The sequence below is a fragment of the Puma concolor genome, chromosome B3 (assembly GCF_028749965.1).
Source record: "Puma concolor isolate L17-30 chromosome B3, mPumCon1.1.hap2, whole genome shotgun sequence".
In the NCBI taxonomy this organism is placed as follows: Eukaryota; Metazoa; Chordata; class Mammalia; order Carnivora; family Felidae; genus Puma; species Puma concolor.
The window spans coordinates 96378296-96398130 of NC_141672.1; the positions used below are offsets into that span (position 1 = coordinate 96378296).

General features: G+C 35.9%; 1 protein-coding gene across 5 annotated transcripts in view; it reads right to left on the minus strand.

The window, feature by feature from the left end:
- Nucleotides 1–19835, minus strand: part of DMXL2 (Dmx like 2) — a 153457-nt gene that overhangs the window by 92393 nt on the left and 41229 nt on the right. The window contains exon 1 of one of the 5 annotated variants that reach the window (XM_086710687.1): nt 11953–12070. The exons of the other annotated variants lie outside the window; for them this stretch is intronic. Within the exon in view, the coding sequence (XP_086566813.1) occupies nt 11953–11994 (42 nt within the window). The 5' untranslated portion in view covers nt 11995–12070. Of the gene's footprint in view, nt 1–11952; nt 12071–19835 lie in introns of those variants that run through there. 5 annotated transcript variants of the gene reach the window in all.

The following is a 19835-nucleotide window of genomic DNA, read 5'->3' on the forward strand; positions in this document are numbered from 1 at the left end:
TCTCTCTCTGTCTCAAAAATAAATAAAAAACATTTTAAATAAATAAATAAATAAATAAATAAATAAATAAATAAATAAGAACTGCTTCTTAGACTCTAAGTTAGGAATCAGCAAGCTTTCCCTTGGGCCAGACAGTAAGCTTTGCAGACCACACAACCTCTGATACAGATTCTTCTTTTTTTTTTTTTTCTTACAACTCTTTAAAAATGTAAATACCACAATTTTCTGATCCCCACTTTAAACGAAGTGAAGGCATTTAGGAATCACCTCTATGCCCACTTAATAATATATTTACAAGCGTAACAATAGGCACTAACTTTACCATTTTACTTAGTTCTAAGAATTTTGTTAAAGGCCCAAATAATTTTCTTATTTAACAGAAACTATTTGCTTTATACTGTTTTATCCTCAATAGTGAATAGAGCTGTAAGGGAAATAATAAAATGATATAATTCATGCAAAAATCTCACCCTAAGAAACAATGAAATTATGTATTCCTGGAAAGTGTGTATAGGTCTAAATACTATCACCTGGACTAGACAAACATTTCTGGTTTTTTACCATCTTGGTACTAATTTTCAATTTATACTGCATAATGTAGATTTCTTTTATTTTATTTTATTTTTTATTTTTATTTATTTTTGAGAGAGAGAGAGAGAGAGAGAGAGAGACAGAGTGTGAGGAGGGGAGGGGCAGAGAAAGAGGGAGACACAGAATCTGAAACAGGCTCCAGGCTCTGAGCTGTCAGCACAGAGCCCAACATGGGGCTCAAAGTCACAAAGCGTGAGATCATGACCTGAGCTGAAGGTCACTTAACTGACTTCAGCTCGGACACTTAACTGACTGAGCCACCCAGGCACCCCTGTATATTTCTACTAAGGTATCATTTATTTGAGTATTTGAATGATACAGCAAATCTCATTAAGTGCTTAGTCTGAGACAAGCACTGAACAATGTACTCGTTCGTTGCTTTCCTCCAAGTACTTTTGTCAACTTAGCATCATTTTCACCTGATCAAATGTACTACATAATCTATAGCAGTGGTTTTAGGCCACATACCATAACAAACACAGAGACACCTCAGAGCCCCCTCAGGATTCATAAAGGAAAGGCAGAGCGCCTCCATGAGTAGGTGGCCTTCTAGCCCCTTTCTCCCATCCTACCAGCATGCCCTCACTCAAATTGAGCAGCCCCACTGTCATCTATTACTGCCTAAAACTAAAATCACACAAAAGTGAATCAGAAATCATTAACAGAAAGATAGCCAGAAAATTTCCAAATATTTGAAAACTAAACAAAACACTTTTAAATTACAAAGAAATTTTTTAAATATGTTGAACTGAATGAAAAGGATAGCAAAATATCAAAATTTGGGGGATGCAGCTACATTAGTGCTTAAAAGGAAATGTACTGCTTTAAATGCTTGTATCAGAAAAGGAGAAAGGTCCCAAATCAATGGTCTAAGCTTCTACTTGAAGCATCATGTAAAGAAGAACAAAGTGGACCCCGAGTAAATAAATGTAATAGTAAGAAAGAATGGAAATCAATGAAATTAAATACAAAGAAAAGCTAGTGAAATCAACGAACCCAAAGCTACTTTTTGAAAATATCAATAAAACTGATAATAATCTATTTAGAGTGATCAAAAATGTTTAGAGAAAAACACAAATTACCATTATCAATCATGAAAGGAGGGACATGATTGCAGATCTTATAAAAACTAAAAGAATAATGAGCGAATACTATGAACAATTTTTCCAAATAAATCCAATAACTTAGTCTAAACGGACAAATTTTTTGAATGACAATTTCAAAAATGGACAAAGAAACAGAAAACCTGAATAGCTCTACAGCTCTGGATCAATTAAAATTGTTTAATTCAAAATTTGGTTGTTCCAGTTTCGAGAAGAATGCTGGTGCAATTTTGATTGGGATTGCATTGAATGTGTAGATAGCTTTGGGTAGTATTGACATTTTGACAATATTTATTCTTCCAATCCATGAGCAGAGAATGTCTTTCCATTTCTTTATATCTTCTTCAATTTCCTTCATAAGCTTTCTATAGTTTTCAGCATACAGATCTTTTACATCTTTGGTTAGATTTATTCCTAGGTATTTTATGCTTCTTGGTGCAACTGTGAATGGGATCAGTTTCTTTATTTGTCTTTCTGTTGTTTCATTGTTACTCTGGAAAGCAGTGTGGAGGTTCATCAGAAAATTAAAAATAGACCTACCCTATGACCCAGCAATACCACTGCTAGGAATTTACCCAAGGGATACAGGAGTACTGATGCATAGGGGCACTTGTACCCCAATGTTTATAGCAGCACTCTCAACAATAGCCAAATTATGGAAAGAGCCTAAATGTCCATCAACTGATGAATGGATAAAGAAATTGTGGTTTATATACACAATGGAGTACTACATGGCAATGAGAAAGAACGAAATATGGCCCTTTGTAGCAACGTGGATGGAACTGGAGAGTGTGATGCTAAGTGAAATAAGCCATACAGAGAAAGACAGATACCATATGTTTTCACTCTTATGTGGATCCTGAGAAACTTAACAGAAACCCATGGAGGAGGGGAAGGAAAAAAAAAAAAAAAAAAGAGGTTAGAGTGGGAGAGAGCCAAAGCATAAGAGACTCTTAAAAACTGGGGTGCCTGGGTGGCGCAGTCGGTTAAGCGTCCGACTTCAGCCAGGTCATGATCTCGCGGTCCGTGAGTTCGAGCCCCGCGTCGGGCTCTGGGCTGATGGCTCAGAGCCTGGAGCCTGTTTCCGATTCTGTGTCTCCCTCTCTCTCTGCTCCTCCCCCGTTCATGCGCTGTCTCTCTCTGTCCCAAAAATAAATAAACGTTGAAAAAAAAAATAAATTAAAAAAAATAAATAAATAAAAATAAAAAAAAAAACAAAACTGAGAACAAACTGAGGGTTGATAGGGGGTGGGAGGGAGGGGAGGGTGGGTGATGGGTATTGAGGAGGGCACCTTTTGGGATGAGCACTGGGTGTTGTATGGAAACCAATTTGACAATAAATTTCATATATTGGAAAAAAAAAAAATTGGAACCTTTCACCAAAACAAAAACAGAAACAAAAGAAAAACCCTAAAACTACAACCAAAACTCTAGGCCCATTGATGAATTTTACCAAATTTAGAGAAGAAATAGCACCAGTTCTATATAAATTGTTGCATAAAATTGAGAAAAAGGTCTCACTGTATAAAACCAGTATTATTACCCAGATACCAAAACCAAAGACATAAGACAACTTTAAGGAACTATCTTTTATGAATGTAGCAAGCCCAATCCAGCAATATATTTAAAAAAAAAAATCATTATCAAGTGGAGTTTATCTGAGCAAAGTGAATTTAACATTTAAAAATCAATCTCTGGGGTGCCTGGGTGGCTCAGTCAGATGAGCATCTGACTTCAGCTCAGGTCATGATCTCACAGTTCGTGGGTTCAAGCCCCACATCAGGCTCTGTGCTGACAGCTCAGAGCCTGGAATCTGCTTGGGATTCTGTGCCTCCCTCTCTCTCTGTCCCTCCCCGGCTTGCACTCGATCTCACTCTCTCTGTCAAAAATAAATAAACATTAAAAAAATATTTTAAAAAATCAATCACTGTAATTTACCATCTTAAAAAAAGAAAACACAACTCCTAGAATTATCTTAATATATACAGAAAAAGAAACTGACAAATTAAACATTAATTCATGAGGGAAATAAAAGCTGTTCTGCAAACTAGGAATAGAAGGAACAGAAGGGAATATCCTCAACCTAATTAAGTACATCTACAGTAAACCTACAATTGATGACATATATAATGGGGAAAGACTGAATGCTTTTCCTAGAAGTTGGTCCTAGTACTCTCAATAAGTTGAACAAGGGAAAAAATAAATAGAAATAGCATAAAAATAGAAAATATTCACAGAAAAATAGAAAAAAACATACAGATTAGAAAGGAAGAAGTGAAATGGTCTTTTTTCACAAAACCCTAAGGAATCTACAAAAAAAAAAAAAAAAGTCTAACAGCAATTTTCTTTCTACATGTTAGCAATCAATGGAAATATAATTTGTTTAAATGCCTTTTACATTAGGAAGATAAACTTAAATTACGTATAAGACATGTATGCTAAAAACTTTACAAAATACTGCTAAGACAAAGAAGACCTAAATAAAAAGTGAAACATACCATCTTCATGGATCTGGAAAACAAATGTTACTGATCCAATTCTTCCCAAACTGATCCATAAAGATACAATGTGAACATAACCCAAATCACAGCAGGCTTATTGGTAGAAACTGACTGCCTTCTAAAATTTGTATGACATCAAAGAAATAATACCACCAAAAATATAATGTTTATTTATATTTGAGAGTGTGAGCAGGGGAGGGGCAGAGAAAGAGAAAGAGAGAAAGAGAGAGAGAGAGAGAGAGAGAGACACAGAATCGGAAGAGGCTCACCAAAAATATTTTTAAAGAAAAATAAAGTTAGAGGACTTACATTACCCAATTTCAAAACTTACTATAAAGCTATGTAAAGTAGGAAAGATAGTAGAGTACAAGGATCCTGACCCTTACCTCCTTTAACAGAAACAACAAGGTCAACAATATGCACTGCAATTCACTCTGAAAACAACATGAAGACTGGCAGAACACATCTTCCACAGCTAACCATAGAGATGATCAAACTGAAAAGGGTAGGAAGGGCAGAGACTTGACAGGGAACCAAACCCTTGGCCTGGCTACCCACAAACAGGAGGAGCAAGGAGATCAGACCCCACACTAGACACCCCCAGCCCTGGAGACCTGCACTGAGAAAGTGAGTCCCCATAATATATGGCTTTAAAAATCAGCTGGGCTTAACTCCAAGGTAGCCAGAGGCTATAGAAAAGTGAGTTTCTGCCCTTACAGAGCCAGTGTGCCAAATAACTCAGCTCAAGACACAGCATAAAAGAAGCAGATTGAAAACAGCCTAAGATATATCTGAAGAAGATACACTAATTTTAGAATGTGTGCCAGAGAGGCAGGGATTTGCAGGAGCATTCTCTGTCAACAAAAGTCCTGGCCAGCACCATTTTTTCTTGCTTTCCCCTATCCTAGATAGCCAGAAGCTTTCCAGAGCCAGTCCTGACACTCCATCTGCCAGCATGCTCTGCCTAGAGTACTCCTACAACCTGCCCCAACCAACCAGCCAGCCCTAGCAGGCACACTTCCAAAGCAGCACCCAGCCCACCACACCTAGCCCAATGCATACACCCAGGATGAGTACACCCCCTAGCACAGCCACACAGGTCATAGCTCAACCACAAAGGAGGGTACACACAGCCCACACCGGGAAGCCCCTGGAAACCCCAGGGCACCTGGTTCTTGTGATCAGAGGGGACTGCACTGCAAAGTACCACAGGACCCGTTCTATATACAAGGCCACCACTATCAAGACCAAGAGATACAGCTGACCTACCTAATACAAAGAAACAAACACAAGAGAATTAGAGAAAATAAGAAGACAGAAGAATACGTCCCAAATGAAAGAATAAGACAAAATTACACAGCAAAAGAGCTAAACAAAACAGAGACAAGCAATATGCCCAATTAAGAGTTCAAAGTAATGCTCACAAAGATGCTCACCAGAAACTGAGAGAAGAGTGAATGAAGTCATTGAGAACTTCAACAAAGAGATAGAAAGTATAAAAAATAACCAATCAGAGGTGAAAAACACAATAACTGAAAAGAAAAATACATTAGAGAGACCCAACAGCAGATTAGAGGATAAAGAACGAATCAGCTAGTTGGAAGATACAATAATGGAAAGCATCCAAACTGAACAGCATAAAGGAAAAAAGTCATAAAAAATGAAGCTAGGTTAAGGGATCTCTGTGATATCATCAAGCACAGTAACATTCACATGATAAGGATCCTAGAAGAAGAAGAGAGAGAAGAGAATAGAAAACTTATTTGAAGAAATATTACCTAAAAACCTCCCTAACATGGGGAAGGAAAACAGATATCCAGGCCCAGGAAGCAAAGAAAGCCCCAAACAAGATGAACCCAAGGAGGTCCACACCAAGACGCACAACAATGAAAATGGCAAAAATTAAAGATAAAGAGAGAATCATAAAAGCAGCCAAAGAAAATGGTTACATACAAGAGAAACTCCATAAGGTTATCAGCTGCTTATTTCAGCAGAAACTTTTGCAGGCCAATAGAGAATGGCAGGATATATTCAAAGCGCTGAAAAGAAGAAAAACTAAGAACACTCTACAATGAAGAATACTACAACCAAGAATACTCTACCAGGCAAGGTGATCATTCAGAACTAAAGGAAAGATAAAGAGTTTCCCAGACAAATAAAAGTTAATTAAAAAAGAGTTCATCACCTCTGAACCAGCCTTGTAAGAAATATTAAGGGAACTCTTTTAAGTAGAAAGAAAAGGCCATAACTAGAAGAAAACTATAAAAGAAAAAACTTTTACTAGCAAAAATAAACATATAGTCAAGATAGTAAATCAATCACTTTCAAAGCTGGTGGAAGATTAAAACACAAAAGTAGTGAAATCAATTATACATACAAAGGTTGGTGAAGGTATATACAAAATTAAGAGATGTAAAATATGATATATGCATAAAACTTGAGTAAAAATGTAGTGCTTTTTTATTTTTTTTTTTACATTTTTTATTTATTTTTGATAGCGAGAGCACAAGTGGGGAAGGGGCAGAGAGAGACGGAGACACAAAATCTGAAGCAGGCTCCAGGCTCTGAGCTGTCAGCACAGAGCCCGACGCACGGCTCGAACGCACAAACCACGAGATCATGACCTGAGACGAGGTTGGACGCTTAACCGACTGAGCCACCCAGGCGCCCCTGTAGTGCTTTTATAATGTGTTTGAACTTAAACAAACATTAACTCAATACAGACTTATATACAGTATTATATATAAACTCCATGGCAACAACAAACCAAAGATGCACAATAGATACACTAAAAATAAAGAAAGAATCCCAAATTTAACACTAAAGAAAACCATAAAATCACAGGGGAGAGAGCAAAAAAGAAACAGAGATGAACTATAAAGAAACTAGAATACAATGAACAAAATGGCAAGAAGTACATACCTATCAATAATTACTTTAACTGTAAATAATGCTATAATAAACACAGGAATACATATATCTTTTTAAATTAGTGTTTTGTTTTCTTTGGGTAAGTACCCATCAATGGAATTACTGGATCCTACAGTATTTCTACTTTTAATTTCTGAGAAACGTCCATACTCTTTTCCACAGTGGCTGTACTAGCTTGCATTCCCATTAACAGTGCACAAGGTTCCTTTCTCTCCACATCCTCGCCAACATTTGTTATTTCTTGTGTTTTTTATTTAAGCCATTCTGACAATTGTGAGGTGATCTCATTGTGGTTTTGATTTGCACATCCTGATGACTAGTGATGTTGAGCACTTTTCATTTGTTTGTTGGCCATCTGTATGTCTTCTTTAGAAAAATGTCTATTCAGGGGCACCTGGGTGGCTCAGTCGGTTGAGCGTCCGACTACAGCTCAGGTCATGATCTCTCGGTCTGTGAGTTTGAACCCCGGGCCGGGCTCTGTGCTGACAGCTCAGATCCTGGAGCCTGTTTTGGATTCTGTGTCTCCCTTCTCTCTGACCCTCTCCCATTCATGCTCTGTCTCTCTCTGTCTCAAAAATGAACAAACGTTAAAAAAAAAAAAAAAAGAAAAATGTCTCTTCAGGTCCTCTGCCCATTTTTAATTGTATTATTTGGGGGGGAGGGGTTGGTGTGGAGTTGTACTAGTTTTTTATATATTTCATATACTAACCTTTTATCAAATATATAATTTGCAAATATCTTCTCCCATTTAGTAGATTGTGTTTTGTTTTGTTGATGATTGATGATTTCCTTCACTGTGCAAAAGCTTTTTATTCAGTACAGCTGATGTCATATGTGGAATTTAAGAAACAAAATTAATGTACAAAGGAAAAAAACGAAAAACCAGACTCTTAAATATAGAGAACTGGTGGTTTCCAGAGGGGAGGTGGGAGGGGTAGATGGGTAAAGTAGGTGATGGGAATTAAGAGTACAGTTACTGTGATGAGCGCAGAGTAATGTACAGAATTATTAAATCATTATATTGTACACATGAAAACTAATATTATACTGTATGTTATACTTGAATTTTAAAAATAAATTAAAATTTTAAAAACAAAAAAACAATACTCATCTATATGCTGCCTACAAGACTCATTTCAGACCTAAAGACAATACAGACAAAGTGAAGGGATTATGAAAGATATTCGATGCAAATGAAGGAGGAAAAAAAAAAGCTGAGGTAGCACTCATATCAAATAACACAGACTTAAAAACAAAAACTGTAAAAGGACAAAAAAGGGCTTTACATAATAATAAAGAGATCACTCTAACAAGAGGCTATAACAGTTGTAAATATCTATGCACCCAATACAGGAGCACCTAAAGATATAAGGCAAATATTAACAGACATAAATGGAGGAATTTATAGTAACACAAAAATAGTACAGAACTTAAATATTCCAATACCCCACTTGCATTAATGGATAGGTCATCCAGAAAGAAAATCAATAAGGAAACAGTGTCTTTGAACAACACATTAGACCAGATGGACTTAACAGAACATTCCACCCCAAAACAGCAGAATACATTCTTTTCAAGTACACACAGAACATTCTCCAGGATAGGTCACATTAGGCCAAAATAAGTCTTTAAATAAATTTGAGAAGACTGAAATCATATCAACATCTTTTTTAACTACAACAGTATGAACTAGAAATCAATTATTATGAAAAAAAAACTGAAAGAAAAAAACAAATACATGAAGTTTGCAAAACAAGATGCTACTAAACAACCAATGAGTCAATGAAAAAATCAAAGAAGAAACAACAAAAACATGGAGACAAATGAAAATGAAAACCAATGGTCCAAAATCTGTGGAATGCAACAAAAGTAGTTCTAAGAGGGAAGTTTAGAGAGATACAAGTGTACCTCAAGAAACAAACAAATCTCAAACAATCTAACCTCACAGCTAAAGAAACTAGAAAAAGAAGGACAAAGCCCAAAATGAGTAGAAGAAAGGAAATAATAAAAATTAGAGTATAAATAAATGAAATAGAGACTAAAAATGAATAGAAAAGATCAATGTGACTAAGAGCTAATGCTTTGAAAAGATAAATTTATTAAGCCGTTAGCCAGACTAATAAAGAAAAAACAGAGGACATAAAATCAGAAATGAAAGAGAAATTACAACCAATACCACAGAAATACATAAAAATTACAGATTACGACAAAGAAAACTATATGCCAACAAACTGAACTTAGAAAAAAATGGATAAATTCCTACAAACATCAATCTCCCAAAACTGAATCATAAAGACATAGAAAATCTGAACAGACCAATTAGTAGCAATCAAGTTGAACTGGTAATCAAAAACTGCCAATAAACAAAAGTCCAGTACCTGATGGCTTCACAAGTGAATTCTACCAAATATTTAAAGAAGAGTTAATACCTATCCTTCTAAAGTATTCCAAAAAATAGAAGAGGGAGAAATCCTTCTAAATTCATTCTATGAGGCCAGCATTACCCTGATACCACAACCAGACACAAAGACACACACACACACACACACACGAAGGGAAGGGAAGGGGAGGGGAGGGGAGGGGAGGGGAGGGGAGGGGGGGAGGGGGGGGAGGGGGGGGAGGGGGGGGAGGGGAGGGGAGGGGAGGGGAGGGGAGGGGAGGGGAGGGGAGGGGAAGGGAGGGGAAGGGAAGGGAAGGGAAGGGAAGGGAAGGGAAGGGAAGGGAAGGGAAGGGAAGGGAAGGGAAGGAAAATAAACATAAAAATAAAAACAAAAATAAAATAGTTATACAATTCTGGCAAAAAAAATTATAGGTTACATCATAATCCTTATGAATGTAGATGCAAAAATCCTCAACAAAATCTTAGCAAACCAATTCTAAAATAAATTAAAATTTATAAAAAATTAAAATTCACCACAATTAAGTAGGATTTATTCCAGGATGCACGGATGGTTAAATTTATGCAAATCAATCAGCATGACATATTACATTAACAAAATGAAGGATAAAGTTCCTAAGATCATCTTAACTGATGCAGAGAAAACATCTGACAAACATCCATTCTTGATAAAAACTAAACAAAGTAGTATAGAGTGAACATACCTCAACATTATAAAAGCCATATATAACAAACCCACAACTAACATCAAACTCAATGGTAAAAAGCTAAAACCTTTCTCCTAAGATCAGAAACAAAACAAAAATGTCCACTCTCACCATTATCATTCACCACAGTACTGGAAGTCCTAGCCATAGTAATCAGACAAGAGAAAGGAAAGAAAAGGCATTTTGAAGTATAACTGTTTGTATTTGCAAATGACATACTACATATAAAAAACCCTAAAAATTCCACCAAAAACCTATCATACCTACTAAATGAATTCCATAAAGTTGGAGGATACAAAATCAATATAGAGAAATCTGATGCATTTCTATACACTAATAACAAAATAGTAAAAAAGAAATTAAGAAAACAATCCCATTTACTACTGAATCAAAAATAATAAAATACCTAGGAATATATTTAACCAAAGAGGTGAAAGAACTATACACTGAAAACTAGAAGACCCTGATGAAAGAAATCAAAGAAGATATAAACAAATGGAAAGATAACACTGTATTCATACACTGGAAGAATTAATATTGTAAAAATGTCTACACTACTCAAAGCAATCTATAGATTCAATGCAATCCTTATCAAAATACCAACAGTATTTTTCACAGAACTAGAACAATAAATCCTAAAATATATATGGAACTACGAAAGACCTTGAATAGCAAAAGCAATCTTGACAAAGTACATAAATCTGTCAAGACGCACTGAACTGTACACATAAAATATACATTTTATCTTAACTATATTTCAGTAAAGTTAATTGTAAAAAGGAAACAACAGGACAAGATTTATGTACAAGGATGCTCATATTTAATAGCAATAGAAAAAACAGAACTATTTAATGTTCATTAATAGTTATCTGGTTAAGTTAAAACACATATTCATTAATATAATGGGAAATTATGTCACCTTTAAAAAGAATTGCTGTGCATTGACACAGCAATCTTATACGTTAAGTGAAAAAGACAATTTAAAGAATATGACCTAATTTGAGTATGTGTGTATATGCACACATACTTCCATGTGGCTTACAAAGAAACAAAAAGTCTGAAAGAATATATACTGAATAGAAAACAGTGAACTTTTTAATTTAAGGTAGGACTATTTGGCAGAGGATTTTCATTTTCTCTGCATGTTTTTTACAATACATTATCACATTTAAAAAGTAAAGATAATTCCATTTTAAAGAAGGAAAAAAGGTCAAGAAGCCAATCCTTAAATAACCAAAACACTGAATCTAAGAACAGGGAAGTAATTTCAAGAGGAAGAAAACCTTCTGGAAACATTCCCTAGCCTACTGCTTTCCTTCCTGCCAAAATCACCCTCATCAAAAATTCTAATCCAAGCCCTTAAAAAGCCCAGTATTTTACTCAAAAGCATTAATCCTCTATTTAAAAAAAAAAATGTTTCCAAAGAAAATAGTATTTTAAACCACTTTCAAATTTTACAAAATAACCTACTCTTATAGAAAGTGTTCAAATATAAACTTTATAAACCTAAAAAATTTAAATAAATACATATCAAGCAAAGCAAACAATTCTTTAACTGAAGATTTGACCAGGTACACATTGTGGGGGGAAAAAACAGCTCTTTAACAAGTAAGACTTTAAAGTTCAGATAAAAAGTTAAATTACTATTAAGCCTCCCCCCCCCAAAATAGAAAGTACTCAATGAACTGAAATACTAAAAACATTAAAAATCCTCAAGGTACCTGATTTTGAGTCCCACAACACCTGAACTGAAACCCTGTCATATGTAGCAGAGGCGGTGGAAAATGCCTTCTAGTGGTAGATCACACAGTTACCATCTGTTTCATCAAGTCAGACAAACTCGGCTTTATTAACAGAAGCAGAACAGATGGGGGGTGGGGGGGGAGGGAAATGCCAACATTACAAAGTTAGTTTCTGTTCTTTTTTCATGAAGATCTTAAATAGATGTAGTATCTTCTCAAAAATGTGAGGAAATAAGCTTTTTAAACCCACGACACATTTTATTAACCTCTAAAGGATCCTTACCAGTAAGGCATTCTTATCTTTCCATTAGAATTACAGAATGCTTATCTCTTAGGAGAATTAGGAGAATTTAATGCAAAGAAAACATGACTAATACTTGGGGAAAAATGATAATCAACTGCTAAGGCTATTGTAATAAAAATTCAAAGAAAAAGATACTAAGTATTATGGAGCATGCAAACAGAACCACCTTTGAGGAGCATAAAATCTAGATGTCCCATTTGAGAGGATGTGCTTTTAGTCTTATTAGTTGTGCCTGAAGTACAAAGGAATCTTTTGGATTCATTAGAGATGAGAGTTCAAATTCAGTAGATGTTCAAACAATGAATACTGATCATCTTACACGGGTCATTAATAGTTTTTAATGTACCACATGACCCTCTCGTCAAAAGATCATATATCCTAAAATAGTCTCAAAGTTGTGACACACAGCTGAGGCAAACATAACACAATGAGTAAGCAAAGAGAGACAATCAGAAACATTAAGATTACATGAAGGACTATTCCAAAAAATAAAAGAGGAAGGAAAATTCATTCTATGAAGCCAACATTACTCTGAAACCAAAACCAGATAAAGACACTACAAAGAAAACTACAGGCCAATATCTCTGATGAATATAGATGCAAAAATCCTGAACAAAATATTACCAAACCGAATCCAAGAATCCTTTTAAAAACTCATTCACCCCAACCAAGTGAGATGTATTCCAGGGATGCAAGGGTGGTTCAGTATTCACAAATCAATCAACATGATACATCACATTAACAAGAAAAAGGATAAAAACCATATAATCTCAATAGATGTACAAAAAGCATTTGACAGAGTACAACATGCAATCATGATGAAACCCCTCAACAAAGTAGGCTTAGAGGGAACATACCTTAACAAAATAAAGGCTACCTATGAAAAAACTCACAGCTAACATCCTACTCAATGTTGAAAAACTGAGAGACCTTCCTCTAAGAGAACAAGACAAGAATATCCACTCTCACTTTTTTTTTTTTTAAATTTTTTTTTTTTCAACGTTTATTTATTTTTGGGACAGAGAGAGACAGAGCATGAACGGGGGAGGGGCAGAGAGAGAGGGAGACACAGAATCGGAAACAGGCTCCAGGCTCTGAGCCATCAGCCCAGAGCCTGACGCGGGGCTCGAACTCACGGACCGCGAGATCGTGACCTGGCTGAAGTCGGACGCTTAACCGACTGCGCCACCCAGGCGCCCCGCACTCTCACTTTTATTCAACATAATACTGTAAGTCCTAGCCAAAGCAATAAAAGAAAAAGAAATAAAAGGTATCCAAATTGGTAAGAAATAAATGAAAATTTTCACCATTTGCAGATGATCTGATACTGTCTACAGAAAACCCTAAAGATTCTACCAAAAACTACTAGAACTGATGAATGGATTCAGTAAAATCACAGTATGCAAAATGAATACACAGAATCCTGTTCCATTTCCATACACTAATAATGAGGTAGCAGAAAGAGAAATTAAGAAAACAATCCCATTTACAACTGTACCAAAAAGAATAAAATTAAACTTAACCAGGGAGGTGAAATACCTGTACTCTAAAAATTATAAAAATTTTGAAGGTGACACAAACAAATGGAAAGATATTCCATGCTCATGGGCTGGAAGAATTAATGTTGTTAAAATGTCCATAGTATCCAAAGCAATCTACGGATTCAATACAATCCCTATCAAAATATTACCAACATTTTCATAGAACAAGAACAAATAATTCTCAAATTTGTATGGAACCACAAAGACTCCAAATAGCCAGAGCAATCTTGAAAACAAATGAGAAAGGTGGAAGTATCACAATCCCAGATTTCAAGATATATTACAAAGCTGTAGTAATCAAAACAGTATGGTACTGTCACAAAAAGAGACACATAGATCAATGGAACAGAATAGAGAGCCCAGAAATAAATCCATGATTATATGGTCAATTAATCTATGACAAAAGTGGCAAAAATATACAATGGAAAGAAGACCATCTCTTCAACAAACAGGGCTAGAAAAGCTGGACAACTACATGCAAAAGAATGAAACTGGACCACTTTCTTACACCATATACAAAAATAAACTCAAAATGGATTAAAGACCTAAATGTGAGACCTGAAACTGTAAAACTCCTAGAAGAAAACAGGCAGTAATTTCTTTGACATAAGCCACTGAAACATTTTCTTGATTTGTCTCCTGAAACAAGGGAAACAAAAGCTAAATGAAACTATTGGGGCTATACCAAAATAAAAAGATTTTATACAGTGAAGAAAACCATCAACAAAACAAAAAGGCAACCTACTGAATGATATATGCAAATGATTTATCTGGTAAGGGTTTAATATCCAAAACATATAAAGAACTTATACAACACACACACACACACACACACACACACACACACACACACAAAAACCACACAAATAATCCAATTTAAAAAATGGGCAGAGGACACGTATAGACATTTTTGCAAAGAAGACATACAGATGGCCAACAGACACATGAAAAAAATGCTTAACACTAGTCATCACGAAATGCATGTCAAAACCACAATATCACTTCACACTTGTCAGAATGGCTAAAATCAAAAACACAAGAAATAACAAGTGTTGGTGAGGATGTGCAGAAAAAGGAACCCTCGTGCACTTTTGGTGGAAATGCAAATTGGTGCAGCCACTTTGGAAAACATTACGGATGTTCCTCAAAATATTAAATATAGAATTACCATACAATCCAGTAATTTCACTGATGGGCATTTAACCAAAGAAAACAAAAGCACTAATTTGAAAGATATATACAATGCTGTATTTACTGCAGCATTATTTACAATCACCAAGATATAGAAGCAACCTAAATGTCCATCAAAAGATGAATGGATAAAAAAAGATATGGTGTGTACACACACACAGACAGAAATACTACTCAGCCATAAAAAAGAATGAAATCTTGATATCTGCAACAACACAGATGGACCTAGAGGGTAGAAGGTAGACTTAGAGAAGATAGACATCTTGTAATTTACATTAATATACTATTCTTAATTGAATCCAATTACATGCATTTTAATATATTTTATAAGACTTATATTTCATGTGATCATGTCCAGATACAGATCTGCTAAAGAGCTAAATTTTACTCTAAGAAAATTCAATAGCTTTCAGACTGTTTCAGCCTTAAAAACAAAATTAGTCTGTAACATATAAATGGATAATGATATGCTATTAACTGCTTATATACTACAAAATGGTCACTTGATTCACTCAAACAATAAATCTTTACTCAATGCGGGCACTGTATAAACTGATGGGAATAAAAAAAAATAATAAAAAAATAAATAAACTGATGGGGATATAGTTAGGAGAAGGTAAGGAAGAGATAGGAGACAACAAAATATAATTGCTAGTTGTACAGAGCTTATACTCCAGAAGGGAAGACAACGGTAAATAAAGATACAAATTATTGTTGGGGCGCTTGGATGGCTCAGTCAATTAAGGGTCAAACTCTTGATCTCAGCTCAGCTCAGGTCTTGATCTCAGGGTTGTTGAGTTCAAGCCTCACAGTAGGCATGGAGACTTCTTTAAAAAAAACAACAGATACAAATTATTGTTTTAATAAAATTATAAGTGCTACAAATTAAAAGCATACTGTAAGAGTATATACTTGAGAGACTTGACCTGGTCTGGGAGGTTTCCTTAAAAAAAGTGATATTTAAACAGAGCACTGGAGTGCCTGGGTGGCTCAGTTGGTTAACCATCCAACTTTGGCTCAGGTAGCGATCTCGCGGTGAGTTTGAGCCCTGCAGTGCAGAGCCTGCTTGAGATTCCCTCTCTCTCTCTTTCTCTCTCTCTCTCTCTCTCTGTCTCTGTCTCCCTCTCTCTGCCAGTCCCCTGTTCTCTCTCAAAATAAATAAATAAACTCTAAAAAAAAAAAAAAAAAAGTACATCATGGGGCATCTGATTCTTGATTTTGGCTCAGGTCATGATCTCAGGGTCATGGGATTCAGTCCCTCATCGGGCTCTGGGCTGAGTGTGGAGCCTGCTTGGGATTCTCTTTTTCTCTTCCTCTGCCCCTCTCCCCCATTCACTCACACACACACACACACACACACACACACACACACACACTCTAAAATAAAAAACAACAAACACTGAAAAACTTGACAAGCCAATTCAATCACCTACAAATTAAAAAAAAAACTAAATTTAATATTTCTGTGTAGAATGTAGAGATGCAAGAAGAGTTTTCCATAATGTCTGAAAAACAAGGTTAATAAAAGGAAAACATCAGAATCACTGGAAAAATAATTTGAAAAAGAATAGGGGCGCCTAGGTGGCTCCATTGGTTGTGTCTAACTCTTAATCTCAGCTCAGGTCTTGATCTCAGGGTCATGAGTTCAGGCCCCATATTGGGCTCTGCACTGGGCATGAAGCCTACTTTAAAAAAAAAGAATATAATTTTTGCCTTTGATCTCTAAAACTAGGCAGTCACCTTTAAAGCTTTCATCTTTAAAAACTAGCATTCCACTACTCCTAAAACTTGACCATGAGGGCGCCTGGGTGGCGCGGTCGGTTAAGCGTCCGACTTCAGCCAGGTCACGATCTCGCGGTCCGGGAGTTCGAGCCCCGCGTCAGGCTCTGGGCTGATGGCTCGGAGCCTGGAGCCTGTTTCCGATTCTGTGTCTCCCTCTCTCTCTGCCCCTCCCCCGTTCATGCGCTGTCTCTCTCTGTCCCAAAAATAAATAAACGTTGAAAAAAAACAAAAAAACAAAAAAAACTTGACCATGAAAAAATGGCCATACCCACAGATTTGTTCTTTTTGTTACTCATATTTCTTAGGGTTACAATATACTCACAAATGATTAGTAAGGCTAGTCATTCCTTTGATTTAACAAGTCTGTTGTAGATGAAGCCATCATGATGATTTAATGGAGGACAAATTCAGTGTGATCAGAGAGCTACTCTAGATTTACACTGAAAAGCAGCTTTGTAATATTCCCAGATAGTCACTGCCCTGACATCAGCTTGGGTAGTGTTGTGCATGCTATCCTGCATTTGAAGCATGTTTTCCTATTACCCTCTTTCAAATACAATTAATGGCACTATTGTATCCACTTAGGTTTTCCTTAAAACATGTATTTTGGCATGTATATCATCTGATGTATTTTTTTTAATTAAAACTTAAAAAATTTAGTTTTATGTATGTGTGTAGTGTGTGTGTATGTGTACATGTGTGTATAGTGTGTGTATACATGTGTGTAGTGTGTGTGCACATACATACACACATACATGCACATACAATTAGCCTGGAGCTCAGGGGAGAGTTACAGGCAAAAGATACAAATCTAAATGCACTTAAAGCCATGAGATAAGATGAGATCACCAAGGGAGTGAGTATGGTCAGAGGAGAGGTCTAAGAAATAAGCCGTAGGGTACTTCAAAATTTTAAAGTAGGGAAGAAAAGGTGATCCCAACAAACTAATGAGGGGCAGTCAGAGAGTTAAAAAGCAAATCAAGAGAGTGTATGGTGTCCTGAAAGTAAACTGAAGAAAGTGTTCAAGGGTGAGGAAGTAACCAACTGTGTTAATTCATGCCATTAGGGTAAGTAAGCACTAACCACAGGATTTGGTAACAGGAATTCACTAATGACTCTTTCAGAAGAGAGAATGAAGAGAAAAACTTGGAGACAGCAACTATAAGCAACTCTCTGAAGGTGTTATAAGGGGGACAAAGAAATGTGGCAAAAGCTGAGAGAAGGTCAAGAGAAAGTTTTGGTACTGTTGTTTACTTGTTTCAGAATGGACAAGATTATAGCATGTCTGGCATGCTATGCTGTATTGATGAGCTTGGACTGACATAACAAAATACCATAGACTGAGTGGCTTAAACAAATGTATTTTCTCACAGTTCTGAGGGCTGGAGGCTGAGATGTGGCTGCCAGAATGATCAAGTTGGTGGACCTCTCTTTCCGGCTTGCAGACAACTACTTTCTTGCTATGTATTCATGTCACAGAAGGAAAACAAGCTCTCTGGTGTCTCTTCTTATAAAAGTACTCACTATTCCTATATGAGATGATATGCTCATCACACCTCATCTAACAGTAAGTACCTTTCAAAAGCCTCATAGCCAAATCCCATCACATTGGGGGGTAGGGTTTAACATATGAATGGGGGTTGGGGGGCCATGTTCAGTCCATAACATATACCAACGTGATCTTACTCTAACACACAGATAGATCTCATAAATCTTGAAGAAAATATTAGCAAACCAAATCCAGCAAGAATAATACATTATAATCAATTTAGGGTTATTCTAGAAACACAAGGCTTATTTAATACTTGAAAATAAGCCCACCTATTTATCTTATTAAAAGAGTAAAAAAAAGATGGGGCGCCTGGTGGCTCAGTAAGTTGAGCATCAGGTCATGATCTCACAGTTTGTGGGTTTGAGCCCCGCATCAGGCTCTGTGCTGACAGCCCAGAGCCTGCTTCAGATTCTGTGTCTTCCTCTTTCTCTGCCCCTCCCCCACTCATTCTCTCTCTCTCTCTCTCTCTCTCTCTCTCTCTCTCTCTCTCTCTTTCTCTCGCTCTCTCAAAAATAAACATTAAGGGGCGCCTGGGTGGCGCAGTCGGTTAAGCGTCCGGCTTCAGCCAGGTCACGATCTCGCGGTCCGTGAGTTCGAGCCCCGCGTCAGGCTCTGGGCTGATGGCTCAGAGCCTGGAGCCTGTTTCCGATTCTGTGTCTCCCTCTCTCTCTGCCCCTCCCCCGTTCATGCTCTGTCTCTCTCTGTCCCAAAAAAAAATAAATAAAAACGTTGAAAAAAAAATTTTAAAAAATAAAATAAAAATAAATAAATAAATAAACATTAAAACCATTTTAAAAAAAAAATAGTAAAAAGAAAAAAATTATAATCTCAATAGATTCAGGGAAAATATTTCCTAAGATTCAACATCATTTGTGATTTAAAAAAAAAAAAAATTCTAACAAACTATAAATAAGGAAATGTCCTTTAGCCGAGAAAGAACACCTACAGTAAACATCATAATCAAAGGTAACACAGTGAAAGGTATCCTCTTGAAATTGGGAGTAAGAAAAAGATATCTACTCTCACTAATTTTATTCAACATTATACTAGAGGTCCTACATACTGTAGTAAAAAAAAGGAAAAGATAAAAAACATTTGAGATTTAGAAAGGATGAAATAAACTCTCAATATTCACAGATAATTATGTACAGAGAAAAACGAAAGATCTACAGAGGATTTAATAGAATCAGTGACTTTATCAGTAACATTTGCTAGGTTTAAAACCAATATAAAAAATTAATTTCATTTCTATCTACCATTCACAACTATAAAATTAAATTTATATTATGATGCCATTTATAGCAATATCAAAAAATATCAAATATTTAGGAATGAATCTAATAAATGTTTAGGGCCTCTACATAAAATATAAAAGAATACTAAGAAAAATTAAAAATTCTAAAATAAATGAAGGGATATGTTGCATTCATGATGGACACTCAATTGTAAAGATATCAATTCTCCCCAAACTGACCTATAGAGTCAATGCAAT